This window comes from Dipodomys ordii, unplaced genomic scaffold (genome assembly GCF_000151885.1).
Source record: "Dipodomys ordii isolate 6190 unplaced genomic scaffold, Dord_2.0 Scaffold13, whole genome shotgun sequence".
NCBI lineage: Eukaryota > Metazoa > Chordata > Mammalia > Rodentia > Heteromyidae > Dipodomys > Dipodomys ordii.
In genome coordinates this window covers 9032869-9060518 of record NW_012267229.1, presented here as the reverse complement: position 1 = coordinate 9060518, position 27650 = coordinate 9032869, and the positions used below count along the sequence as shown (strand labels likewise).

The 27650-nt window shown below is 43.9% G+C and overlaps 1 protein-coding gene across 1 annotated transcript in view; it reads left to right on the top strand.

Moving 5' to 3' along the window:
• The window catches only part of LOC105981447 (chromosome unknown open reading frame, human C20orf196), a 125106-nt gene that overhangs the window by 24801 nt on the left and 72655 nt on the right, over positions 1 to 27650 (top strand). Inside the window, exon 3 of the mRNA XM_013010637.1 lies at positions 24038 to 24246. Coding sequence (XP_012866091.1) covers positions 24038 to 24246 — 209 coding nt within the window. The remainder of the gene's footprint in view (positions 1 to 24037; positions 24247 to 27650) is intronic.

Sequence of the window (27650 nt, the reverse complement as noted above, 5' to 3'; positions counted from 1 at the left end):
TTTTGCTTATGTGGTGCTGAGGAATCGAACCCAGGGCCTCATGCATGCAAGGCAAGCGCTCTACCACTGAGCCTCCTTCCCAGCCCCCTCTCCTGTTATTGATGGAATGCATCATCTTGAATTATTATCCTGGACTCATGGATTGGTCTGGGTCTTATGATCAGGCTGAGGGTTTTTTTTCATGGTTGATGGAGAAAGCAGAAGGTAAGGTAGGTAAGTAAGGGAAAGACTAGGTCTAAGTAAGTCACAGCCATCCTGGTACCTAACCAGGTGGATAGGGGCTGTCCACCCCACTTTCAAGTCCTAGAGGTGAGACAATCAATCCTTTAAATTGCATACACATCATGCTGTTTAGACCCAGAGAGGATGCATGTGTGTTCTTTAAGCCCTGCTCCTGGTATCTCTCCTGGTGCCTTTGTTTACGTTGTGGCTTTGTCACCATTCAAACATGTGGTTTTAGTCTTTAAAAGCTTGGTGCAGGCTCTGTGCAGCTCTTTGTGACCTGAGTCCATCTGCAGACACCAGCCTTTTAATAAAGACTCCCAATTGACCTCTTAGAATGTGACTTTTCAATATCTCATGAACCTGTTCCCATACAACATTTGGAGGCCTTAGCCAGGTCCTAGTGCCAGGGAGGGCACTTGGGTTCCTTGAAGCCACTGGCAGGTGGCCTCAGCAAACCGGCTGCTAAGAGACAGAAACGGCTATGGGGAGCCACCTCGGAGTCGCTCCAGTGTCTTTCTGCCACTCCAACAGCCAGCTTCATGGATGCCCAACAGGCCAACAATTTTTTTGAGTCACTCAGAGATCTTCTGAGAAGAAAGTCTCTGTTTTACTTTGTCCTGTTTTCTGTATGTTTGTTTTTCTGCATTCTGGAGGGTTGATCCAGTTGGAATTGTTGGAGAAGGGGAGTGGACATGCTCAAGACACCTTCCCCCCACCGGGCCCTCAAAGTCACTGATGAGGACGAGGGATTTGAGGTCCTGAAGAAGGAGATCCAGTGTGGATCAGGCCCCTCAACAGGCTCTGTTTTTTGTGTTTCTGCTTGGTTTTGTCTGTGTTGGTAATGTGGATTCTGTTTTCTCTGTCTCAGTGGGTGGGAGAGTAAAAGGCCTCGCATCGGACTAAATTCACAAGCCTCAGGCTGTCCCCTCGGTGGGAGAAAATCAAGGTAGGGTACAGGTGGCCATGGGCCTGGTTTCCACACATCAATGTCTTACCTGTTCCCCAAGAGGATTATGGGTTTGAGGCTAGCTTGAACTCTGAAACTCTGTCTTTAAAAAATTACATATCTAGCCAGGTGCCAGTGGCTCACACCTGTAATCCTAGCTACTCGGGAGGTTGAGATTTGAGGATCTTGGTTCAAAGCCAGCCTGGGCAGAAACATCCATGAGACTCTTTTTTTTTTTTTCGTCGGTCGTGGGGCTTGAACTCTGGGCCTGAGCACTGTCCCTCAGCTCTTCAGCTCAAGGCGAGCCCTCTACCACTTGAGCTATAACACCACTTCCAGTTTTCTGAGTGTTTATTGGAGATAAGAGTTTCACGGACTTTCCTGCCCAGGCTGACTTTGAACAGCGATCCTCAGATCTCAGCCTCCTGAGTAGCTAGGATTACAGGCGTGAGCCACTGTTGCCCTGCTCTCCATGAGACTCTTTATCTCAATTAACCACCAGAAAACCAAAGTGGCACTGTGGCTCAAGTAATAAAGCACTAGCCTTGAGTTGAAGGGCTTCTAACTAACAACAACAAAAAATTACACATCTAGCTGAGCGCTGGTAGCTCTCTGCCTGTAATCCTAGCTACTCAGAGATCTGAGAATTGTGGTTCAAAGCCTGGCCTCAAAGTGGTACAGTGCGAGCCTTGAGCAAAAGCAGCTCAGGGACAGTGCCTAACCCCTGAGTTAAGCCACAGAACAGGCAAATAGATAGATAGATAGATAGAGATAGAGATATATTCAAAGAAAATCTTTGATGCTTACAAATCTACTTCTGCTGACTCCATTAACACTGTTAGTATAACCATGGCTACCATTGAGTTCAAGTAATCTTTAACTAAATTCTACATAGGGTGATTTGCTTCCTGCTCCAACAAGGCCTAAGACATCATAACCATGCCTCTGATATGAAGATCTGACACATGAGCCAATGATACAGCATGGCTTCCTTTTTCCCACCTTTGCCTCACAGTCTATTACACTGAGTTAAAGGAGTTTGCAAATAAAAATCCTGCTGAGATCCTGTGTTCTATTTTGAGGTTGGCAAGATCCAAATGTCTGATTAAATGTCAGAAAGGGTGTGGAGAACAGCGGAAAGTAAATTGCCAGTGGAAAACAAATTGATGTAATCCTTTAAAAAAATGATTTGGTCCTATCTATCACATTTCTTAAAGCCCGTCATACTATCTGAGCAAATTTATTCATAATGTATAAAATGGCATATGAATGACAGTCAATACAGTATTCATAAACTGAAGATTGAAAACAATCTTCAGTTTATGAACACTGCTACAGCAGACAGTGTGATCTTTCCATATTTCCTTGGCTTTCCACTGATTTCATGTGAAGCCAGGGAGGAAAGTTCTAGATGTACTGACAAAACTTGTCACCTCAAGTCTGTTACAACGCCCTCAAGGGGAAACCTCAACCAATGAGAGTGGAAGATAGTACATGTGTTAGACTCTTCATGCTGCTATGGAGACTTCATGGATTAAATTACAGAAATTTGTTGTCTCATGGTTCTGAAATCCAGAAGCCCAGGATCAAGATTCTGGCTTATTCAGTTGCAGCTAATTGCTAGTTGGCCAATGGCTGCTATACATGGCTATGGCTATGTCCTCATGTCCTCAATGTATGGAGAGCGAGAGCGAAAGAGAAAGAGAGAGAGAACTATTGTTTCCTCTCCCTCCTCTCTCCCCCTTCTTCTCTTCCTCCTCCTATACTCCTCCTCTTCCTCTCCCCCCCTCCCTCCCCCTCCTCCTCCCCTCCCCTTTCTCCTCCTCCTCCTCCTCCTCCTCCTTCTATCTGTTGTGAGACTTTGAACTCAGAGCGTTGTCCTTGAGCTTTTTCCAATCAAAGCTAACACTGTACCACTTTAAGCCACAGCACCACTTCCAGTTTTCTGGTGGTTAATTGGAGCCAAGAGTCTCATGGACTTTCCCAAACTGCAACTCTCAGACCTCAACCTCCTGAATAGCTAGGATTAAAGGCCTGATCCACCTGCAACCCTCTTGTTGTTTCTTCTTATAAATATTTTAGTCCTGTCTTCTATACTTGTGATATCACTTACCTTAAAGGTCCATCTCCAAATATAATTGAAGGTTAGAGCTTCAGTGTGTGAAGGGACAGGGAGGTACAGATACTCAGTCCATAGCAGTGTGGATTCTCACCTTTTCCCTCCTTTCCTGTAGTGCCTCACCTAATTTCTCAGAGGGCCCCCAGTGGGGTTGGACCAGGGCTCAGTTAAGTTATGATTTGCTGTTGTGGTTTGAATCAGAAACATCACCGGAAGTCTCATGTGTTAAAAGCTTATTTTCCAACTGATACGCTTCTAGAAGTGATTGGATTACGAGGACTCTGATCTAATATGAATCATTGGTGGAAATTTTGGGATATGGTGAACAACTAAGAGGGAGAGCCTAGTTGGAGGAATTAAGTCACTAGGGACATTTCCTTGGGGGCTGGATCTTACCCTGTTCCTCCCCCTCCCCTCCCCTGCTTTCTGTCCCCCCCTTTCTTCCTCTCTCCCTCTCTCACTCTATCTCTCTCCCTCCCTCCCCCAGTGCTTCCTGTCCACCATAAGGTATATAACCTCTGCCACACATTGCTGCCCCCATGAAGTTCTACCTTATCATAGGCCTACAGCAACAGAGCAAACCAACATCAGATGGCAATTCAAAGTCAGCTCAAGCAGAAAAGTCTGTGAGACCCAAAAGCTAGATGTTGATGTATGTGTGGCTCAAGTGTCAGAAAAATCCCATTCCTATCTCTGATTAACCAGTAAAGAGCAAGAAGTGGAGGTATGCATCAGATGGTAAAGGGCTAGTCTTAAGGAGAAAAGCTAACCAAGAACATAAGGCTTTGAGTTTAAGCCCTAGGACCAGCACACCTGCACACACAATGCACACAAATGCACACATATACACACACATACACATGCACACACATGTGGTTTCTGCCATGCTCACTGAAACACCTACTCTGGGAACTCTGAGCTTCCACATCAAGAATCTGCAATGCTTAATCCCAGCACTCATGAGTATGTGGTCAGCCTGAGCTACAGACCAAATATGAGGTGAGCGTGGTCTACGGGTCTCCACTATTGCCTTGCTTCCAGTTGTGGCAGGTTAAGGGGCATGCAATGGGTTGCAATCCATCACTAATATTGTAATTATTTGAATTGCTTTGTACTGTAATCCCATTTTGTTATTAAATATGGAGGTAACAAAATAAGATATAAAATGCAAAATAAAAAATCCTGTCTCTAAGCAAACACACACAAAACCAAAGCAAAACAAAGCAGAATCTGCAACGTGAGCTTTTTTGCTCATTTCTTTTTTCCCCCCACTCATTGCTGGAGCTCAGCCATTTGAGCCATACCTCTACTTCTGGCTTTTTGCTGGTTAATTGGAGACAAGAGCCTCCCAGATTTGTCTGCCTGTGCTTTGAACTGTGATCCTCAGATCTCAGCCTCCTGAATAGCTAGGATTATAGATATGAACCACCAGCACCCGTTCTCTCTTTTCCCCTTTTCTGTCTTCAATTGCTCCAAAGAATTTAAGATGCTAAAGAAAGCATCTAATAACATTGATTCATGCTCTATAAGGGCACCAGATTTGAAAGTAACTAGGATGAATTTATCATCTAAATGTCGTAGAGAGAGGCCAATGGGAGCAGAACCCATTGAGAGAGTCATCCCTGGCAAAGGGACTACAGGTTTTGTGCTAGGAATCAGGTGCCTAGAGTTCAGAGCTAGGCAAAGATTCAGAAAAGGATGGGTTATTTAAGTCCAACATGTGACAGCTCAGCAGGGACTTGGCAGCCTCAGTAACATGACGCACTTGGACGAGAAGAACCTAGTGTTGTTTAATCCTGGGCCTTGGACTGTTTAGATGTGGTGATTATTAGTTTGGGAGGAAATGGGAATTGACTATGATTCTATGCCTTAGAATGAGGAAACACTATGGACACTGGTGCATTCAGCTTGCGTAGGTTATTGACAACCTAGATATTAAAAAAAAAACAATGGTTGACACAGGACAGTATATCTTCATAGACAGCAAGCCTCCTTTTAAGGAAAGCTAGTGTCCATCTTGTGATGTCCAGCCTATTTCCCAATAGGGAACAGCTAAAGAATCATGTCTTGTTAGCTAGAGCTTCCAGCAGAAGGATATAATCAAGTTGGACTTCCAGAAAATAAATTCTATTGTCTTATTTTCCTCTGCTAGAATTCTTCTGTTGAACCCAAGGGAAGCCAATGACAATGGCCCATTGAAGTAGCACATTGATATCAGCATCTAAGGTCCCAGAAATGAATGGATAAAAGGAAGGCTATGTGTGGCACAAGTGGTAGAGCTTCTTCCCTAGTAAGTGGAAGTCCCTGAGTTTGAGCCCCAGTACCCAAGAGAGAACCAGAATGATGGAGATTAGTGCTGGAGGGCAAATGGCAGATACCCAGCACACCATGTCATCTGTAACCGCCAACTCAGTATGATAGTATAATGGCAGAGCAGAAGGACAATGAAGACCCCTGAAGGAGATGGCTGGTAAGAGTGAGACCTGCCTTGCTCACATGGTGGCAGAAAGAGCTTCCAGAACAAGTATATTTCAAACCTTGGCCTGCATCCTATTTGCTAATGTCCTACTAGACAAACTAATTTGCCTACCCAAGCCCAAGTTCAAGTCACCAAAACATTTTGACTCCATCAGATGGGAGAATAAGCACCTCTACCTCTCTGTCTCCAACTGCAGGTGTGTGTGTGTGTGTGTGTGTGTGTGTGTGTGTGTTGGAGGCAGGAATGATGATGGTGAAGGAATATTGAAGATGTTTAAGAAAAGTGTTGCTGCCAGGCGGTGGTGGTTCACACTTGTAATCCTGGCTACTCAAGAGTCTGAGATCTGAAGATAGTGGTTCAAAGCCAGCACAGGCAGGAAAATCAGTGAGACTCTTATCTCCAATAAACCACCAGAAAATCAGAAGTGGCGCTGTGACTCAAGTGGTAGAGCTCTTGCCTTGAGCTGAAGAGCTGAGGGACAACACCAAGGCCCAGAGTTCAAGCCCCACAACCAGCAACAACAACAAAAAGATGTTGCAGACAAGACAATTAATGTTGATAATTCAAGTGAACTGACTTTAACCTGTAATTATCTGAGACCTCCCCTCGCCCTTGGCCTATGAGATAAACACATAACCACTAAAGATGGTGTACGAAAAGTTATGAGTGGTGTGATGGCATGTAGACTATGCTTGAGTGACCAGTCGAAGCCTTCCCACCGTAACTCAGATGTTCCTAAGGAGTTAGACACATCCACCCTTCACATATTTCTGGGATGAGTGTCATAAGCCTTGGCAGCCCTTTGAAAACCAACAGTTGCACTGGAAAATACGGTGCAAACCAGTTCTAGTTGGCTCTGGATACTGGTCACAAATGTGTCCTTTCAAGATTAGTTCACCAAAACAATATGTCCTAGTTCCATTTGGATTTGAATTAAGTACAACAGCTTGGAATCATTGCTTGTAACTATTGATTAGAGGGTAGGTGAGCCAAGGTCAGGCACCAAATGCACCAGCTGTTTGGTCTCACAACTTTTGTTTTGGAGAAATATAAACTCTCAGTAACAACAGAGTGTAATGACCAAGAGCATGAACTTTGTAGCTAGAGTTCAGGGTTCAAATTTTGACTTTCCCACTCATTATTATCTTGGACAGTTTTTTGTTTTGTTCTGCTTTTAGATAATTGGGCTTCTGTTTCCTTGTCTCTAAAATGAGGATACAAGCTGGGGTGCAGTTCAGTGGTAGAATGCACAAGACCTAAACTCAATTATCAGCACTACAAATATTAAATAAATAGATAAATAAATAAACAAATAAATTGAGGCTATATTAATAGTATTATATCAATAGTACTATAGGGTATATTAATAGTATTAAATTTATAGTTTTTTTTCTGCTGGTACTGGGGCTTGAACACTCAAGGCCGTGCATTTGTACTTGGCTTTTTGTTTTTATTTTATTTATTTTTTTTGGGGGGTCCGGTCGTGGGGCCTGACTCTTCAGCTCAAGGCTAGTGCTCTACCACTTGAGCCATAGTGCCACTTCCGGCTTTTTTCTTTTTGCTTATGTGGTGCTGAGGAATCGAACCCAGGGCCTCAGGCATGCAAGGCAAGCACTCTACCACTGAGCCACCTTCCCAGCCCCTGTTTTTATTTTTTATTTTTGGTCCTGTAGTGGGGCCTGAACTCTGGGGCTGGGCGCTGTCCCTCAGCTCTTCAGCTCAAGGCTAGCGCTCTACCACTTGAGCCACAACGCCACTTCCGGCTTTTTTCTTTTTGCTTATGTGGTGCTGAGGAATCGAACCCAGGGCCTTGAGCATGCAAGGCAAGCGCTCTACCACTGAGCCACCTTCCCAGCCCCTGTACTTGGCTTTTTGGACTGAAGCTGGCACTCTACCACTTGAGCCATGGCTCTACTTCCAGCTTTTTGTTGGTTAGTTAGAGACAAGAATCTCACAGACTTTTTTTTGCCCGGAATGGCTCACAACATCCATCCTCAGATCTCAGCCTTCTGAGTAGCTAGGATTATAGATGTGAGTCGTCAGCACTTGGTTAGAACTATAATTTAGAAGGTTCATTGTAAGGAGCGTGCAACTATCCCAAAGAAATTACCCAAATTTTTCCTTTTTTTAAAAAAAAATGCCATTACTGGGATTTAAACTTGGGGCATTGTACTCTTGCCTAGTTTTTCTACTCAAGAATGGTGCTCTACCATTTGAGCTACAGCTCCACTTCTGGCTTTTCTTTCTGGTCAATTGGAAATAAGGGTGTCTCAGCTTTGTCTGCCAGGGCTGACTTTGAGATGTGATACTCAGCTCTCAGTCTGAATCCGTCTTCTTGAGACTTGGGTAGATGGGGAGTATTGGCCTGTGATCAGAGAGAATGATGAAGGCGAGATTAGATTATGTATTCTCTTAGCCTTCTCCCAAATAAACTAATACATTCCTTTAAAAAATATTATTGTCATTTTGTAGAGTTGGTATACAGAGGGAGTACAGTTACAGGAATCAGGTAAAATGAGTACAATTCTTTTTGAACCAAGTTTCTCTTTCCCTTGCTTTCTCCCAGTATTTTCCTTCCATCCCCTGCCACAAGATATATAGTTCATTTTGTAATGAGTACCACTGTTGTATTTGTTCACCCTTTGTTCCACTTTTTCTGTGTCCCCTTTTATCCTCCCAAATACAAACAAACAAACAAGACAAAAGGAAAAGGAAACAAAAAAACCCCCACAAACCTTAATTTAGAGTCTGCTTCTGCATGGACCCAGTCTAAGATAGCCCTGTATCTGGTTATTGTCTGTCTCTTCAGGATGGGCTCCCACAGTCTTCTTGTTCTACCCAGAGCTACTGGACCCAGCTTAATGCATCAGACTATCTCTCCCTAAGCAGAGAAGGCCAGACCACAGGGACCAAGGAGAAAGGGCAAGAGAATCAGAGATGGCAGCTGGCTTCCTGTTCTAGGTAACCTGCCCACCCCAAACCCTTCTATATCTCACGCCTGGTCTGTGAAATGTACCTCATTAAGTGCCTCTCTGTCTCTCAAGCTAGCTCAACTGACTTAATTCCATGTTTCACAAAAGCATTATAATATTACTCAATGAGCCAGAAAAGCATTATAAAATGAATCCAGAAAAGCATCATAAAATTATTCAAGGAGCCAGAAAGTTCTGCTTATTTCTTTCTCATAGCTGTGGAAGCCTAATGGTTGGTAATCTCAATTCAGTTGACCAGCAAGACTTCAACTACTATACCCTCCAGTACTTACCATACCTGGCCTGAAGACCAAATTAGCACAAAAAACTTGTGCTTGTCGGCCCAGACATTCTAAAAAGGAACCATTTATTCCCTAATTACCTTAGGAGAGGAACGGGGTAGATTTAGAGGTACAGGGCAGTAGGAAGGAGATAGGCGAGGCAAATACATTTGAGTAAAACAGGTTGTGACACCGATTCCTCAAACCTCATGATTCCTACTTGCAGTCTACCAGGGTTCTAAAACCTCCCTGTGAGGTCTCTTAAGGTCAGGCAGCTCCTGAAAGAATACTATTAATGGAGAGCATTTGTCCCTTGAAGCTCCCTCTCCCAAAGAAAAGAACATATATTATGATGGTACTGGGGTTTGAAGTCAGGACCTGGGTGCTGTCCCTAAGCTTTTCTGCTATCCCTTGAGCTTTTTCTGCTCTAGGCAACCACTGTATAGCTTGAGCCACAGCTCCCCTGGCAACTTTTTGGTGGAAATAAATGTCCCACAGATTTTCCTGTCCAGGCTGACTTGGAACCACAATCCTCAAATCTCAGCCTCCTAAGTAGCTACGATTACTGGCATGAGTTATTATTTCCAGCCCTGAAGATTCATTCTTTTTTTTTTTCTTTTTAAACAGACATCTGTTAAGTATCTGTGCAGGCCTCCCCTCTTGGAATAGAAAATCAAGATCTTTGACATCTATTAATCTTCTTTCATCTCTAAATTGCATAGATGTCCAATAGTCACCTCATCATAGTGGTTCTTAACCCAGGACAATTTCACACTCTGGAAGACATTTAAGAATATCCTTTAACATTTTTGTCCAAACTGGAATCTGTTGCCTTATGATTTGTTTTTGGTCTTTTTGCCTTTTTTATTTCCTTCTCAGACATGAGGACCAAACTCAAGGACTTGAACTTGCTAGGCAAGTGCTCTTCCACTGAGCTAAATCCTTGACCCCTCATCAGAATCAAGTGAGTGGAGGGCAGGGGTGCTATAGACACCTAGAAAGCCCAGGTGGGCACTTCCATGATAAGGAATTGCCTGGCTCAAGCTATTCCCTGTGACAAGGTTAAGAAAGCCTGCCCTGAGGCAGTGGCTCTCTAGAGACTTGTTACTAATACAAATTCTCAAGTGGTACCCTAAAGCCACTGGTCAAACACTGAGCATAGAAGACACACACACACACACACACACACACACACACACACACACACACAAAGGCTGGGCTGGGTTGGATGGACTAGGGAGAAAGATGGTATTTTAGTCTGGTTTCTGTTATTGTAACAAAATATCCAAGACTGGGTAATTTATAAATAATAAATGTTTATTTGGCTCATGGTTCTAGAGCAGTGAGTCTCTAAAAGCAAAGAGTATGTTGCAAGAAAGAGACTGAAGATAGGTAGAGGCTAGACAGACCTAATAGCGTTGGAAAACAAGTCAGCAACTGAGGAGAAAAAAAAAAAGAAAAAATCATGGTGGATGGAGGATCAGTGCCGAGCAGGGGCATGTGCATGACCCGGGCCGTGACCAGACCCCTTTGAATGAGGCTAGCTGGCTAGAATGGATCTAAAAGAAGCTATTGTGTCCATGAATGACTTTTCCACAGTGGTTCTTAAGAACTGAGATACTTTACTTTTTATCATTTTCTCAGCAAACGAGTCAGTCTTCTTTTGACCAGATCCAAAATGAGGGAGGAAATGAAGAGATGCCCAGCATGAAGTTGTTTAATTTAAATTACAAATATTATATTCAACAAATTAAATGTATCAAGCAAAACAGGTAAAAAAAAAAAGTCAGACATAAAGAGCCAGGGAATCCCAGAAGTTTCTCAGAGGAATCTGAGAGACTACTGTCAGAAGACCAAGCCTGAAAGGATCCATCACATCCTTCCCAGGGGACCACGAAGAGGCAGGCAGGCACAAGGGAAAGATAGTTACAAGGCTTATTAGAGGAGCCATATTTCCCCCAAGAGGGGGCACATGGCACCCTCTACTATCTAGGTAGCAGCAGGGTCTGGGGATAGGAAGTGAGGTAGATGGGAGCTCTCAGGTGAGTCTGGGCAGAGAGAGGGAGAGGCCAGCTAAAAGAGGGAAACTCCAGGGCAGGAAGAAGCTCAGGTCTGGGTGGAGCTGAGGACCAAAGGTGGGCATAATGCTTACAAACCCTATGATTCTTTTCTTTTCTTTCTTTTCTTTTCCTTTTTCTTTTCTTTTCTTTTCATTTTTATTTTTAATGGTTCGAGACCAGGACTCTAACTAGGTACCTGATAGTTTCTATCATTTTCTACCAACTAAGCCATACCTCCAACACCCTCCACCCCTAAGTTTATCTTGTCCTGTAATTCAGCAGATGTTTTCACTGCTTTGTCTACTATGATAAGGTGACTAAACTCTTACTCAGAGTACAAAGTCCTAATGCCACTATTCTCTGACTCTCTGAAAGGGGTGGGGTGTTTGCCTCTCCACTGGGTACAGCAGACATTCAAACATCTACAATTTGTGAGTTTCTTCCTTGCCACGCCCAATCACAGGAAGATTTTGTTTTTATTTTTATGCTGGGGATTAAACCATAGGCGAACCCCGTGTTCTACCACTCAGATTATAATACTAGATCCTTCAGTCTATGGATTAAATATACGGACTGTTAGGACCAAGTCAAGCAGATAGGGTATTAATTAGACCAAGGAAGAAGGAAATTTAACTGGGACAAACAAGTCCCAAGTAACCTGAGAAACATAAGTATAGACCCTGGGGATAGAACAAGACTGTGGTCTGACAGTTACTGAAACTTGAAAAAATGAGCAAAAATAGTTTTTGTGTTATGCTTGCTTGCTCAGCAAATGTGCTAAAATATGAAAGTTGACCATTTGTGAACAGCTTTTTATTGATTAAGAATGGGGCCAAACATTAAACGCAGGACCTCTTTGTAGAGAAAAACTTCAGGTTAGTCGTTAAAAGGAAATTGCCAAGATAAAGGCCAGGATGGCTTGTCTCACCTCTATGCCATTTAGGGAGATAATCAATGCTTTCCTAAGACTATGACATCTGCATTTCTCTAGAGCAGAACCCTCCTAGTTCACCCCATTGAGCCATGCATCTGTACTTCAAAGGATGGCTTGGCCCACTTCTAGGCCTTGGAGCTGGGTGCACAACCCCGTCTCCTAGACATCAGGATGTCTGCAAGAAATTATTTAGGTTCAGCCACCTTACTTCATTACTTTGCTTTGATGACTTATAGCCTTGGTTGTGGAATTGTAATAACCATTTATAATCACTGCTAGTTCTGCTTTTGTAACCTGCTTGTTATCACATACCTGGATACCTGCCCACATGTGCGTAGCTTTAAACCCTGCCGTAAGAGAGCTAGGCTGCTGTTCTTCACTGTCCTGATAGTGGGGAACAGTCACCGCGGCCAATGAAGATTCCTAGCCCACTTGACTGAGTGTTGGTGACTCCTTTCACCAATTGTGGGTTCAAGTACCACTGTCCCCAGGAAGTTGGGATACTTCACAGACTTAACCAGCATTTGCAATTCTAGCGACTCAGAAGGCTGAGATCTGAGGATCTCCCTTCAAAGCGATCTGGGACAGGAAAGTTCGTGAGACTTTTACCTCCAATTAACTACCAACTGATTAAGTGGCTCAAGTGGTAGAGTGCCAGCCTTGAGTTAAAAAACTAAAGGACAGCACCCAATCTCTGAGTTCAAGCATCGGTACTGGCATGTGCATGTGCACGCACACGCACACACATGCAGACTTAAAGGGATGGAAATGTATTTCAGGGCTGGTAGGAATGGACTATAGTACTGGAGCTTAGGAGATAGAATATTACATGGTAAAAAGGAAGAATGTGCACATACAAAGTTCTTTTACCAATGGGGAAAAAACATGAGGAGAATGTCTCAATCAGAGTAGGATATTGACTCATTCCTCATGGAAAAGATTAGAACATTTGTAATGACCATACAATACTGTTTAAAAGGGGGAAAAACAATAAAATAGAAGGCCAACCTTTGGGGGTGGAGACGGGAGAAATCCTGCCTGGAAAGCTAATACCAACATCTGTTTCATAAGCAAAGCCCAGATCTCTGGGTCTGTCTGCAGGCTCTCAAATCAGAAGAGAGAAATGGTGCCATTGAGTCACCCATCTGTTTTGCATGGTGTCTGTTTGCTGGGAAACAGCTGCCGCTTCAAGATGGGGAGGTGGTGATGTCAAAGGAACCCAGCCCATGTTGAGGTTTCCTTGTAGCTGGCAGGCAGATGGTCAGCCTGGCCTTGTTTACGTGGGATATATTTACCTGGAAGTTCGACATTCCTCAGAATCCCAGGGCTTATTTCAAGCAAGATGGCTTCTGTCTTCTTTCTGAAGAGTCTTCTGATACTCCCTGAGTCTCAGGAGGGCTTGAGGCACCACTTCCTGGGTCCCAAAGCTCTATGCCCATGGAGAACTAATGTAAAATCTTCCCATCTGGAAAGAGGGACTCTTCCTGATGTAAAGGGATGCCGTGTGTGTGTGTGTGTGTGTGTGTGTGTGTATGTGTGTGCGCGCGCGCGCAAGCGCGCATGTGCACACACACATGCACTAGTACTGGGGCTTGAACTCAGTACCTAGGCACTGTCCCTTAGCTGTTTTGCCCAAAGCACCCTAGCACTTTACTGCTTAAGCCACACTTAGACTTCTGGCATTTTACTTGGTTAATTGGAGATAAGAGTTTTGTAGACTTTTCTGCTTGGGCTGGCTTTAAACTTAAATCCTCAGAGTGTGGCCTCCTGAGTAGCTAGAATTATAGGCATGAACCACTGGCACCTAGCTCAAATTGGCAACATTTTAGCTGAAAGTTCTTAATTTTATTATCAACTGTACAAGCACTTCCTTCCATAAAGGAGAGGTTGGTTTTATGGACAGGAAAGGGTTGAAGAAAGCAGAACTAGAACAAAAGCTAGACTATTGTTTACTTTTTGCTTAGGTGCAGGCAGGGTGACAGAACAATGAAAAATAGCACCAGGTAACTTCAGATCACCTTTTATATTTGAGGATTATGACACAGGCAACTTCTTTATGGTGCCAAATGAAACGACCTTTGGGGAAATGTGCTGCTCTCTCTCTAATCCTGTTTTCTTGGATGACTAGAAGAAGTGTTCTTTTGTGGATTAGTTCTAGCTTAAATGTAAACTGATTCATTTGAAATTTAGCCAGGTCTGTGGGGGACTGAAGACTGGAATCTAATCCAAAAATGATGGCCTTCATACTGTTTTGAGAGGCTGGCCTGGTTTTGGGAGCTTCAGAAACAGATTCACGGTCTTCTCCCGAAATTCAATTTCAGGTGGTTGCAAAGACTTCTTGATGATGGGTGTTTATTTATAATAGATATTGTCCATGGGGATTTATAATAAATGTGATCAGGAGACAGTACTGTGTTTCTCAGAGATAATGGAGTTGAAAGTACAGTCCTTTTGGTGGTACAGGGAGATTATGCTTCTTGCTTGCTTGCTTGTTTGCCTGCCTGCCTTCCCTCCCTCCCTCCCTCGCTTCCTTCCCTTCCTTCCTTCTTTCCTTCCTTCCTTCCTTCCTGCTTGCTTTCTTACTTTATTTCTTGCTTTCTTCCTTTTGTCCCAGTCTAGCAGCTTGAACTCAGGGCCTGGTTGATTTTCCTTAGCTTTTACAATTAAGGCTGGTGCTCTATCTCTTGAGTCACTTCTGGCTTTTTGCTGGTTAATAAGAGACTCATAGGCTTTCCATCTGGGCTGGCTTTGAAATAAGATCCTCAGATCTCAGCTTCCTGATAGCTAGGATTACAAGAGTGAGGCACTGGCACCCAGCTAGAAAGAGAGAGAGAAAGAGACAGACAGACAGATAGATGGACAGACACAGAGACACAGACTTAGAGTGATTATGCATCTTGCATAATCACTTGCTTTCAGGTACTCAGGCAAGATTGGTTTTATTACCTCCTTTTATTGTTAGGGCTAGAGGAGCAGCAGAAGCCGGTTTTGGTCACTCAGAGTTCCACTGTAGACATGAGGCTAGCACTTTGCCTCCCTCCAGAATCTTTATAGCCATCCACAACAAAGGAGCCAATTTAAGATAATAAGCCAGGGCAAGGGATGTTTTTCTACATCAATCGTCTAGGGCCATGTGAATTTCATGATTATACAGTTCTCCTTCTTTATACTTTTATTAGTGATTTTTCCCTCTCTTTCTTTAAAAAGCCAAATCAGCAAATGAGACTCTCCGACGCTGGGGTTAATATAGCACACACAAGCAATGGTTCTAAAATGTACAAAGGACTTGGGTCCTGTGGAGAAAAGTACCTTCCTATGAGGTATGGTGGCAGAAAATGCCATGAGCCAAGTGAAATGAGAAAGGGCCATGTATGCAAAATGTTTGAGCCTGTGAAATTCAAGCTGTGACTAGTCAACAAGGTTCATGAAGAGGGAGATCGCCAATCAGCAAAACCCAAAGTTATGAAGAAAAGCTTTTCCCTAGCACCATGGTGTGAAGCAGCAGCAACGTTATACCCCTGTCTAGCTGTCTACTGTCTCTTCCTTGTAACAGTGTCCTAATAAATCTTTTTCTCTTACTCTCCTATCTCAGAAAACTATTTTACCAACTTGCAACTGTGACACACCCTCAAGTGACAGTTAATCAAAATAAGCTGTCTGCAGTGTTGTTGTTTTTTTGGGGGGGGGGTCTGGTCATGGGGCCTGAACTTTGGGCCTGGGCGCTGTCCCCCAGCTCTTCAGCTCAAGGCTAGCGCTCTACCACTTGAGCCACAGTGCCACTTCCGGTTTTTTTCTTTTTGCTTATGTGGTGCTGAGGAATCGAACCCAGGGACTCATGCATGCAAGGCAAGCGCTCTACCACTGAGCCACTTTCCCAGCCCTGCAGTGTTTTTAAGAAAAGAATCCACCAAGGTGCCAGTGGGTCACACCTGTGATCCTAGCTACTCAGGATGCTAAGATCTGAGGATCATGGTTCAAAACCAGTCTGAGCAGGAAAGTCCATGAGACTCTTATTTCCAATTAACCACCAGAAAACCTGAAGTGGAGCTGTGGCTCAAAGTGGTGGAACACTAGGGTTGAGCAAAAAAAAAAAAAAAAAGCTCAGGGACAGTGCCCAGGCCCTGAGTTCAAAAATCAATCAATCAATTAATCAATCAATAATCCATAGAGCTGGTATGGCAGTGTACACCTTTAATCCCAGCACTTGGGAAGTAAAGATAGAAATATGATTTGAGGCCAGTCTAATTTGCATAGGAAGTTCTAGACCAAGTTCAAAGAAGGAAGGAAGGAAGGAAGGATGGAAGGAAGGAAAGAAGGAAGGAAGGAAGGGAGAAAGAAAGAGAGGGGAAGAGAGAGCGAGCGAGCGAGCGAGAGAGAGAGAGAGAGAGAGAGAGGAGAGTCCATCAGTGGATTAATCCATTTATGAGGTCAAAGCCCTCATAATCCACTTATTTCTCCAAAACCCCAGGTCTGACTACAGCTTGTCAGGGGCACCAAGCCTCTGTACATGGGCCTTGGTGGGAGACACTGTAATAGGCATGTTTCACATTTGTATGTTGTCAAATCCTCATTCTTTTCCTCATACCTGCTGAATTTTCTATAATGCTCTCAAAGTTCTTCCCAGTCACCAGAGTGGTTTAGGAATATACTTGTCATTATTGAAAAACCAACTGGCATATAGCTCGAGTTTTGTTGTTGTTGTTTTCTGGTCCTAGGGATTGAATTCAGGCCCTGAACACTGTCCCTGAGATATGTTTTGCTCAAGGCTAGCACTCTATCACTTCAGCCACAGCTCCACTTCCAATTTTTTGGTGGTTAATTACAAATAAGGCTTTCTTGCCTGCGCTGGCTTTGAGCCTCATTCCTCAAATCTCAGCCTTAGTAGCTAGGATTACAGTTGTGAGCCACCAGTGCCTTGCAAGAAAAAATTTGAAACATGTATTTAACTTTGTGATTCATTATTCAAATGCTTTCAGGATTGTGGGAAATGCTAGCTTTAGTTAAAAGGGGAAATGTAGGATGAGGACATCACATAACCTGCATAGGTATGTATACTGCATGCTTCAGGTATTTTATATAGGTCATGGTGTGTACAGGGAAGAGGAGGATCATGATACTCAATCATTTTGATGTACTTGAATCTGTGATTTAGAGCATACAGGGTCATTATTAAAGATGATGACATCAAAATAACTTGAAGACTTAAAAGTTATGGATAAAATTAGTCTAAGCTTTCTTGATGATGGCCTTTCTAACTGGGGTGAGGTGAATCTCAATGTTGTTTGGATGTGCATTTCTTTTATGGCCAGAGAAGTTGAACATCTCTTCATGTGTCTATTGACCATTCTTATTTCTTCTTGAAAGAAGTATCTCTTTAAGTCTTTAGCCCATTTATTAACTGGGTTGTTCATAAGACACTGTTGGAAATTATCTTGCGGGGTGGAGAAGGGAAAGAGGAAAAAACTGGGAGAAAAAGAAGGAGGGGGTGAACTGTTCATAAAGAACTGTACTCATTATCTGACTTATGTAACAGTAACTCCTCTGTACATCCCCTTTACTAAACAAACTAATTAATTAAAAAGGCTTTGTACATAATACACACACACACACATACACACATACACACACACACACAACAACAACAACAACCAGTTGAAGTCAGTATTATTGGCTGTTGGCAAATTCCATTAGGCAAGTACAAGTCCCCTATGTGTTTATTCAGTCTGGGCAGTGAGACACTATCTTTCAGAATATCACTCTTAGGCATGGTGGCACAGGCTTGTATTGCCAACACTCAGGAAGCCCAGTGAGGAGAATCACAAATTTGAGGTCAGACAGGGCTGAAATATGAGCAATATGGTTCAAAGCCAGCTAAGGCATGAAAGTCCATGAGGCTCTTATCTCCAAGTAACCAGCAAAAAGCTGGAAGTAGAGCTGGCAGGTGGCTCACACCTATAATCCTAGTTACTCAGAAAGCTGAGATCTGAGGATCACTGTTCAAAGCCAGCCTGCGCAGGAAAGCCCATGAGGCTCTTATCTCCAAGTAACTACCAGAAAACTGGAAGTGGTGCTGTAGCTCAAGTGGTAGAGTGCTCGCCTTGAGCTGAAGAGCTAAGGGACAGCACCTAGGCCCAGAGTTCAAGACCCGCGACCAGAAAAAAAAAAAAGGAAAAAAGAAAAGAAAAAGCTGGAAGTAGAGTTGTGGCTCAAGTGCTAAAACACTAACTTTGAGTAAAAAGGCTCATAGACAGTGGCCAAGCACTGTGTTCAAGCCCCAGGATAGGTGCATAAAAATTGCAGAATTTAGCTGGGTGCCGGTGGCTCATGCCTCTAATCCTAGCCACTCAGGAGGCTGAGATCTGAGGATCACAGTTCAAAGCCAGCCTGGGCTGTGAGCCCAGGCTGTGAGCTTCTTATCTCCAATAAACCACTCAGAAAACTGGAAGTGGTGTTGTGGCTCAAGTGGGAGAATGCTAGCCTTGCGTTGAAGAGCTGAGGGACAGTGCTCAGGCCCAGAGTTCAAGCCTCAGGACCAATAACAACAACAAAAACTGTGGAATTTGATGTCTTTAAAGAAAAATTTCATATATATGTCCTGGGGCTTGGACTCAGGGCCTGGGAGCGGTTTCTGAGCTCTTTTGCTCAATGATAGTGCTCTACCATTTTGAACCACAGCTCTACTTCTGGTTTTTGAGTGGGTTAACTGGAGATAAAAGTCTCAGGGACTTTTCTGCCTGGGCTGGCTTTGAACCATGATCCTCACATCTCAGCTTCCTGAGTAGCTAGGATTACAGGCATGAGCCACTGGTGCCTGGCTATAATACATACATACATACATACACACATATATGTATATTTGTCAGTCTGGGCCTGGGCACTGTCCCTCAACACCTCAGCTCAAGGCTAGCACTCTACCACTTGAACCAGTGCCACTTCCAGCTTTTTCTGCTTATGTGGTGCTGAAGAATCGAACCCAGGGCCTCATGCATGCAAGGCAAGCACTCTACCACTGAGCCACCTTCCCAGTCCCCAAATTTTTAACACAAAGAGAACCTCACAACCCCCCTTGTCAGCACATTAGCACAATTTTTAATTGAGAGATAAAAGTGTATTTACTGTATAATCCATGATTTATTTAATCTTTGTTCCAGTTCTAAACCTTGAATTCAGAGCCTGGGTACTGTCACTGAGTTTTTTCACTCAAGGCTAGCACTCGACCAGTTGAACCACATCTCCACTTAAGCTTTTTGCTTGTAAATTGGAGATAAGAGTCTCAGGGACTTTCCTGGCCAAGCTGGCTTGGAATAGTGAACCTCAGACTCAGTCTCCTAAGTTGCTAAGATTATAGGCAGGAATCAAGTTTGGAGCAGTATTCCCCAATCTCTCAGAGCCCGGATCTATCAGCCTCTAGTTCTGTCAGCTCCCAGGCTGTGGCACTCAAGGACTCTGAACTGTTTGCTCTGGAAAAGCTTCTTCACCTATCCAGGCTTCCTATTTGGGCAGAGCAGAAGGACCACAGCCAGCTGATAGGTAAAAGATATTTCTGCCTAGTTGGGAGGCTCCCAGTCTATCTGACCTTATTCCTTTGATTGCCAACTCATTACTTCATTATAGGTTTAGAATATTGTACAACTGAAAAAGCAATAATGTGCCTTGAGGTTCATTAGTTATGCAACCCTTGAACTTTTGTGGTATTTTTCTTTCCTCCTTCTTAAAAGCCAGTTCCTCAAATGAGAATAATTACATAGATCAAGGTTCAGCATGACAAAGAAAGATAAGATAATTGCTCATAACCTTATCCTATTTTGGAAGAGCAAGTCTGACCTTTCAACTAAAATGACTTCTTTCTGTTGAGATTTGGCTCAAGTAGCTGGCTTAGCTTTATGGCAGAAAATCAGCCATGAAATAAAAATCTAAAACTGTGACATAACTCAATTTCTGCAGCCATTATATAATCAATGGCAAAAGAACAAATAATCTGTGGTAGAGCCCTAGCCTTAAGCTGAAGAGCTGAGGGACAGCACCTAGGCCCAGAGTTCAGGCCCCACGACCAGACTCCCCCCCCCAAAAAAAAAGATCAAATAATCTAAAGGAATTTATACTTTACTTTTGGAATGAAACAATCTCTATCTCTCTTCCTTCCTTCCTTCCTTCCTTCTTTCCTTCTTTCCTTCCTTCTTTCCTTCCTTCTTTCTCTCTCTTTCTTTCTTTCTTTCTTTCTTTCTTTCTTTCTTTCTTTCTTTCTTTCTTTCTTTCTTTCTTTCTTTCTTTCTTTCTTTCTTTCTTTCTTTCCCTTTTCTGCCAGTCCTAGGGCTTGAACTCAGGTCTTGTATGCTGTCCCTGAGCTCAAGGTTAGCACTCAGCTAGTTAGTCACAGCTCTGTTTCCAGCTTTTTGGTGGTTAATTGCAGATAGGAGTATCACAGACTTTCCTGCCTGGGCTGGCTTCAAACCATGATCCTCAGATCTCAGCCTCCGGAGTAGCCAGGATTACAGGTGTGAGTCACTAACACTCAGCTTAACATCTTCATTTTTATGTCTCTGTGGAGATAAGATTTTGGTTTTGTTTTTTATTTTTATTGTTGTTATAAAGGTGATACATAGAGGAGTTACAGTTATATAAGTCAGATAATGAGTATCTTTCCTTTTGGGCAATATCCCTCCTTCCCTCACTCTCCCAGTTTTTCCCTCCAGTTCCTACTTGTTTTTAGTTTTAGTTTAATTTTTGGTCATTCATGGGGCTTGAACTCTGCACCTTGATGCTGTTCCTGAGCTTTTTCTCTCAAGGTTAGTGCTCTACCACTTTGAGCCACAAGTTACTTCCAGTTTTCTGGTACTTAATTGGAGATAACAAGTTGGCACCACTGGCTCATGTCTGTAATCCTAGCTACTCAGGAAGCTGAGATCTAAGAATCGCAGTTCGAAGCCAGCCTGGGCAGAAAAATCCCTGTGAGACTCTTATCTCCAATAACCACTCAAAAACCAGAAGTGGCACTGTGCCTCAAGTGGTAGAGTGCTAGCCTTGAGAATAAAAAGGCTCAGGGACAGGGACAGAGTCCAGGCCCTGAGTTCAAGCCCCACAACTGGCAAAAAAAAAAAAAAAAGTCTCACAGATTTTCCTGCCTAGGCTGGCTTCAAACCTTGATATTCCAATCTTATCTTCCTTAATAGCTATAGATATAGGATATAGATATAGATGTAGGCATGAGCCACTGGTACCTGGATGTTTTGGGTTTTTAGATAGAGTTTTACTACCTTGTCTAGGCTAGACTCAACTGTTTCTCAAACCTCAGTCTTCTGAATGCTTTATACTGTAGGCATGTGCTTCTACTCATCTAACCACCTGATTCAAGATTCTGTTTTGAATCAGGCACTAGTTGTTCACACCTACAATCTCAGACACTCAGAAGACTGGATCTGAGGATCAAAGTTTAAAGCCAGTCTGCAGAAGTCCACAAGACTCCTGTGTCCAATGAATTAACAAAAAGTGGAGATGGGAAGTGTAGCTCAACCAATAGAGTACCAGCTGTGAGCTAAGTGAGAGCTTGAGGCTCTGAATTTAAGCCCCAGTACTGGCGCGCGCGTGCACACACACGCGCGCGTGCACACACACACACATGCACACATATTCTGTTTTGGTTTTTACTTCCATTAGTTTACCTTTCTTGTTCATTCAAGGTAGTGAAAGAGGATGATTAGACCATAATATAGAAGTGGAATTGTGGCTCAAGGGGTAGAGTGCCAACTCTGAGCAAATAAGCCAAGCAAGAGCAAGAGGTGTTGAGTTCAAACCCCAGGTTTGAACATACCACACATAAAAAATAACTTCCTCGAAAACAAACAAACAAAAACCCGAACCCCTCCCCCCCCCCAAACAGAAACAGGCTACATGGTACAGAAAGTTACTCTAGATTTCAGAAATGTACTCCAAGAAGCCAGTAGGAAAAATCAATCTCATTATGAAAAAAAATCATAGACTACACGAGAGTTAACATAGTTATGCAGATTTTGTTTCCAGCAAATATAATGAAAGTAAAAGGCTTCAAGGCATGTTTCATTACTAATAAGTCATAAAATCATGCCTTAAGATTTATTGGAGGGTATAATCTTTGAGTGGGATATAATTGGGAGATAAGGGATACCTGGGGGAGACAATTATTTTGCCCCTTCACACCACCTTCCAAGTCACTGAGCTGTGCACTGTCATAATAATGTGCAATCGAGGGGCTGGGAAGGTGGCTCAGTGGTAGAGCACTTGCCTTGCATACATGAGGCCCTGGGTTCGATTCCTCAGCACCACATAAGCAAAAAGAAAAAGGCCGGAAGTGGCGTTGTGGTTCAAGTGGTAGAGTGCTAGCTTTAATCTGAAGAGCTGAGGGACAGCGCCCAGGCCCAGAGCTCAGGCCCCATGACCGGACCCCCCCCAAAAAAAAATGTGCAAGAGATAGTCTAGTTCCTTGCCCTTGACTCACAAACCGTTTTATGAGAAAAGCAGAAGGAAAGGGTAAAGGAATTTAAAGTAATCAGAATAAATGGAGTCAAGTGAGTTTTCCTAAGAGGGGCAACCAATTCCTATATGAGAAGTCAGTGGAGAACCCTGAAGGAAGAATCCTCTAAAGTTGAGATCTGAAGAATTGCAAAGACCAAAGAGGAGAGAAGAGTGTTCCTAAGGGAGAAGGATGTAAGAGGGAGAAAAAACTCATGTAAGAGAAAGAAAACATGGAGAATTTAACAAAAAAAAATAGTGTACAGGCACAGGATTGGGATATATATATATGACATACGGTTAGCCAAAATCCAGGGAGGTATTATTTAAAATACTCATCTTAAGTACAGCAGTCTTACTCTGCAGGGTCTTCTCAGAGTGTAGGCATCTATTGGAGGTTGTGAAAACACAGGACTTCTTCAAGAAGACAATGGGAAAAACAACCTAAATATTCTCAAAGAGCAGCATTTTGGACTCACCCCCTACAAGAGGCTTCAGCAGACTAGACTAAACCAAAATGAGGTCAATTGCGCTAAATGTCACTTACAGAAATTTTGAAATGTATCTGTTTTTCAAACAGTTCCAACCTGACAGTACCAAAAAAAAAAGTCCTCTGTATAAACCCTATAATAAAAGTAGCTTTGAACCAATAAATCCACTCTTTGTTTCTTTCTGCTTTCTTCAGCCCTTCTCTTCAGAACACCAATTAGATCTCTAAACTAAGTTTGTTCTAATTTTATCTTGTCTTTTTCTGTGGCTCTGTAATTCTAGCAGTTGTGTATAGCTACCTAAAGGCACTGATACATATTAAAATACTTTTGACCTCTTCTGTTAATTCATTCTCTCTCTAATTGAAATAAGATCATCCTGTGTGGCTCAGGCTGGCCTGGCCTTCAACTCATAATCCTCCTGTCTCAGCCTCCCAAGCGCTGGGATTCATTCACTTGGGTGCCCCCATTCCCAGGTTCTCTACTTCTCCCCACCCCCAGCCCCCAAAATGTAGACCTATAGCTTTAACACACACACACACACACACACACACACACACACACACACACACAATTTTATTATTATTACGATGTTGTACAGAGGGAGAAAAACTGGGAGACAGCAAGAGAAGGGTCTGCATAGTCCCCCCCAAAAATGTACTCTTAGCCGGATGCCCGTGGCCCACGCCTATAATCTTAGTTATTCAAGAGGCTGAGATCTTAGGATCACAGTTCAAATCCAGCCCAGGCAGGAAAGTCCATGAGACTCTTATCTCCAATTAACCCCCAGAAAACCGGAAGTGGCTCTGTGGCTTAAGTGGTAGAGTGCTAGCCTTGAGCTGAAGAGCTGAGGGACAGCGCCCAGGCCCAGAGTTCAGGCCCCATGACTGACAGAAAATAAAAAGAGCACTCTCCCTGACTAACTGTCCCTACATCACTTTTAGAATAACAAAAACAAACTTTAAAAGACGTTGTAAAGAAGGGTTATCATGTCATAAGCCAAGCAGACCGTGGGCTTTTGAGATACCATTTTTTCCTATGCTTTTAGGGTCCATCACACACCAAGGCTCCTTTAGAAATCGCATCAACTACCCGAGTACAGCGGGCTTGCCCTCAGTTAAGATGGCCGCAACTACCTTCCCTTGCCCTTGTCAGCCTGCGCCCAGGATGGTTCCAAGGACTTCCTTCAACTACATTTTTCCCATCACAAAGATGGCGGCGCCGCTTCCGGTTCCGGGATCTGGTTGCCGCGGGGTGGTGAGTGGAAGCCGGGCCGGCGGCGGGTTTACGCCGGGTCGCCTCGCGGGTTCGGGAGGGCGGTGGGAGGGGGGCCGGGGTGCGGTGAGGCGGCCGCCGCCGTGCCCGTGATGGCGGTTTCCCCGGGCCCGCCTCCGTTCCCCGCCACCCCGACCGGAGGCCGCGCGGACCCCGCGCAGACCCCGCGTCTCAGTCGGCTCCCTTCTTCCGGAGTGAAAAGTAGGATTGGTGTGACAGGCTAGCAAATGTGGCTATGCGGCTCCGGGGGGCCACACTGTGTACGTCAGGGACTAGTGTCACCCTTCCCAGCTCTCCAGGCCTTCCTGCCTATCCCCACACCAGTGGCTCATGGTCAACAGTGTCCAGTGAGCACCGGCGCTGCTACTTGTACTCAACAAAATGGACCTCCTGTTTTTCCTCCTTTTGTGCTGATACTGGGATTTGAACTCAGTCTCTCACTCTCTCAGGTGGTGCTCTACCACTTGAGCCACAGCTCCACTTCCAGCTTTTTGGTGGTTTATTGGAGATAAGAGGTTCATGGACTTTCCTGGGCTGGCTTTGAACCACCATCTTCAGAGGTCAGCCCCCCTGAGAATATAGGCTGAGCCATTGGCACCCAGCTGAGATTTGTCTGAAGTGTAAAATCCAGTGAGTTTTGTGCATGTGCAAAGTTGAGCCTCCATCACCCAATCTAATTTTAGATTTTTTTTTTTTTTTGGTCCGGTCGTGGGGCCTGAACTCTGGGCCTGGGCGCTGTCCCTCAGCTCTTCAGCTCAAGGCTAGCGCTCTACCACTTGAGCCACAGCGCCACTTCCGGCTTTTTCCTTATGTGGTCCTGAGGAATCGAACCCAGGGCCTCATGCATGCAAGGCAAGTGCTCTACCACTGAGCCACCTTCCCAGCCCTAATTTTAGATTTTTTTAAAATCACCTTTTACACACAACCCTTTTATTCGCCGTAATACAGTGGATGTACTCAGTCTCAATTCAGTACTAACTCCTCCCCCTCCCACCAAGGCAATAACTAGCCAACTTCCTGTGTCTATAGTTTCATAATTTGAACACTTGACATAAGTGGAGTCAATAAGTGATTAGCTTCTTTCGCTAGGGTTTGGTGTTTGCAAAGCTTGTCCTTGTAGCTTGTATGAGAACTTCCTTTACTGCTGAACCTTACTCCATTGAATACATAATTCATATTTATCTGCCACTCACTTGATGAACATCTGAGTTACTTTCAGTTTGAGACTACTATGAATAAAGCTGCCATGATCATTTGTGTAAAGTTATTAGAAGGATGTATGTTTTTCTCTTTATCTTACATCTAGGAGTATAATTGCCAAGTCAAAGTGTAATTCAATGTTTTTTATCTTTTGAGGAACCACCAGGCTATTTTCCGAGTGACAGATCAATTGCCCATAAGTATGATTTCACTTTTGTACTAGCAGTTTTATTTCATTGTATCAGTATGTTTACCCTTAGGCCAATGTTACACTGTCTTCATTCCTGTAGTTTTTGTTGTTTGAGAAATACTTAAACTATGTAGTCCAGACTGGCTTTGAACTTGATCCTCCTGCCTCCACCTACACCTGGAATTACAGGTGTGAGCCACCAGACCGTGTTTTATCTTTTTCCTCATCTGGTGCTCTACCACTTCAGTCACAGCTCTAATGGTTTATTCATCCATTAGATATGGCAGCAGGTTCCTGAATGAACTCTTTCGTCCTGGGCTGTGTGAAGTTAAAGCAAGTAAAGTTCAGTCTTCACATTAGCTGCCTCATTAACCTTCAGTCAGCTCTCACGGAAGCAGAGCATGGCTCAGCCATCTGCCTAAGTCCTTCCCTTCTTCAAGGCTTGGAGAAGGATAAGGACGTAGGTTCCCTTAAGCTTTGTCTCCTAGAGCTCTCCATGGGAGGCGGGGTTCCTGCTTGGTAGAGGAGAGCCACAGATCCAGAACATGGGTCCTGGAATTTAGTCCTTCCCCTGTATATATTCCTGAGGGAGACCCCATGGCCAGATAAGCATAGAGGACAGGGCTAATCTCCCCCTCTACTACAGGGTCAGGACTGTGATTGTAGGTGCCATTGCTGTATCTGCTGAACTCACACCCAAGCACAGTCCAGTCTGCCCTGATTGACCAGCGGGGGCCTCTGAGCAGAATGATGTCTCTTAATCTTAGCCCCTGGCCTGAGGCAAGAGGGCAAGGTCACCATCCTTATGACTGTACCAAGCCTAGCACTGGAAGGAATATGCTTCTCCATTATGCATAGGGAATTAGAGGCTCAGAGAGGCTGGGTAGCTGGCTGGAGACTTCCTCACAGTAAGCAGAGAGTTGGGATTCAGGTTAAGTTTCAGGTCCCTGTTTATAAGTGAGTATACACAGTATTTAACCCCAGCACTTGCCTGAGTTGCCCAAAGTAACTGAGGCAGGATGCTGGTGGCTCACATCTGCAATCCTAGTTACTCAGGAGACTGATATCTGTGGATCCTGGGCAGGAAAAGTTCATGACATGCTTACCTCCAGTTAATCACCAACACCCAAAGTAGAGCTGTGGCTCAAGTGGTACGAGTAATAGCCTCAAGCTTAAAAGTACAGGGATGGTGGCCAGGCCCCCAGTTCAAGCCCCAGGACAGGCACAATACCAAAAACAAACATAAAAAGAAGGAAAGAATAATGATTCCTTCTAAAACAGGAGTTTGGAATGCATTTCACATTCAATGTAAGTGAATCTAAAAATAAAGCTATGAGATCAACACACCATTTGTTTTGGAAAAGGATTTCTTTCATTTCATGACTATCCTTGCTTCTTTGAAGGCATCTCTGAAGGCTGGTAGGATATGCTGATATAATCCAGAGATCTGCTTATCCCCTTCCAGAAACCTTGTAGAGCACTGTTAGGTAATAGGGGAAGAAGGGGGAGCTAGAGGGCCCTGATGCAGAGGTGTTTGGTGAAACCTCAGACTTGATTGGCTAATCCATGTGAAAAGACAGGGTGTTCTTGCTCTTTGGGGACCTTGATCATTCCCCTCCTTTCAGGAGCAATCAGCTGATATCTTGGCTTACCCTTTGCCTAAAGGAATGTCCACGGCAGCATGTGATTGGGTGTCCTCAGACTAGAAAGATCTTGCCAGCCTTTGGTGCTGTTCTGTTTCTGTTTTCTATTTTTGCCTCCTTGGGTAGTACAGGCAGCAGCGTGGAGGCTGCTCAGATTCAGGCACAGGACATAGGGTCCTTCAAGCTGGGCTTTTCCTGTGGTGGCTGCTTGGTACTTCTCTCTGTACAGAGAGATTACCTGCTGCTTAGAGTTACTGCAAATGAAGATCTTAGCACAGGCTGGTGAAGTCAGCACTCAGTACATGGGAACTCTATTGCACTGGTCACATTATTCTTAATTTTTTAAATTTAGA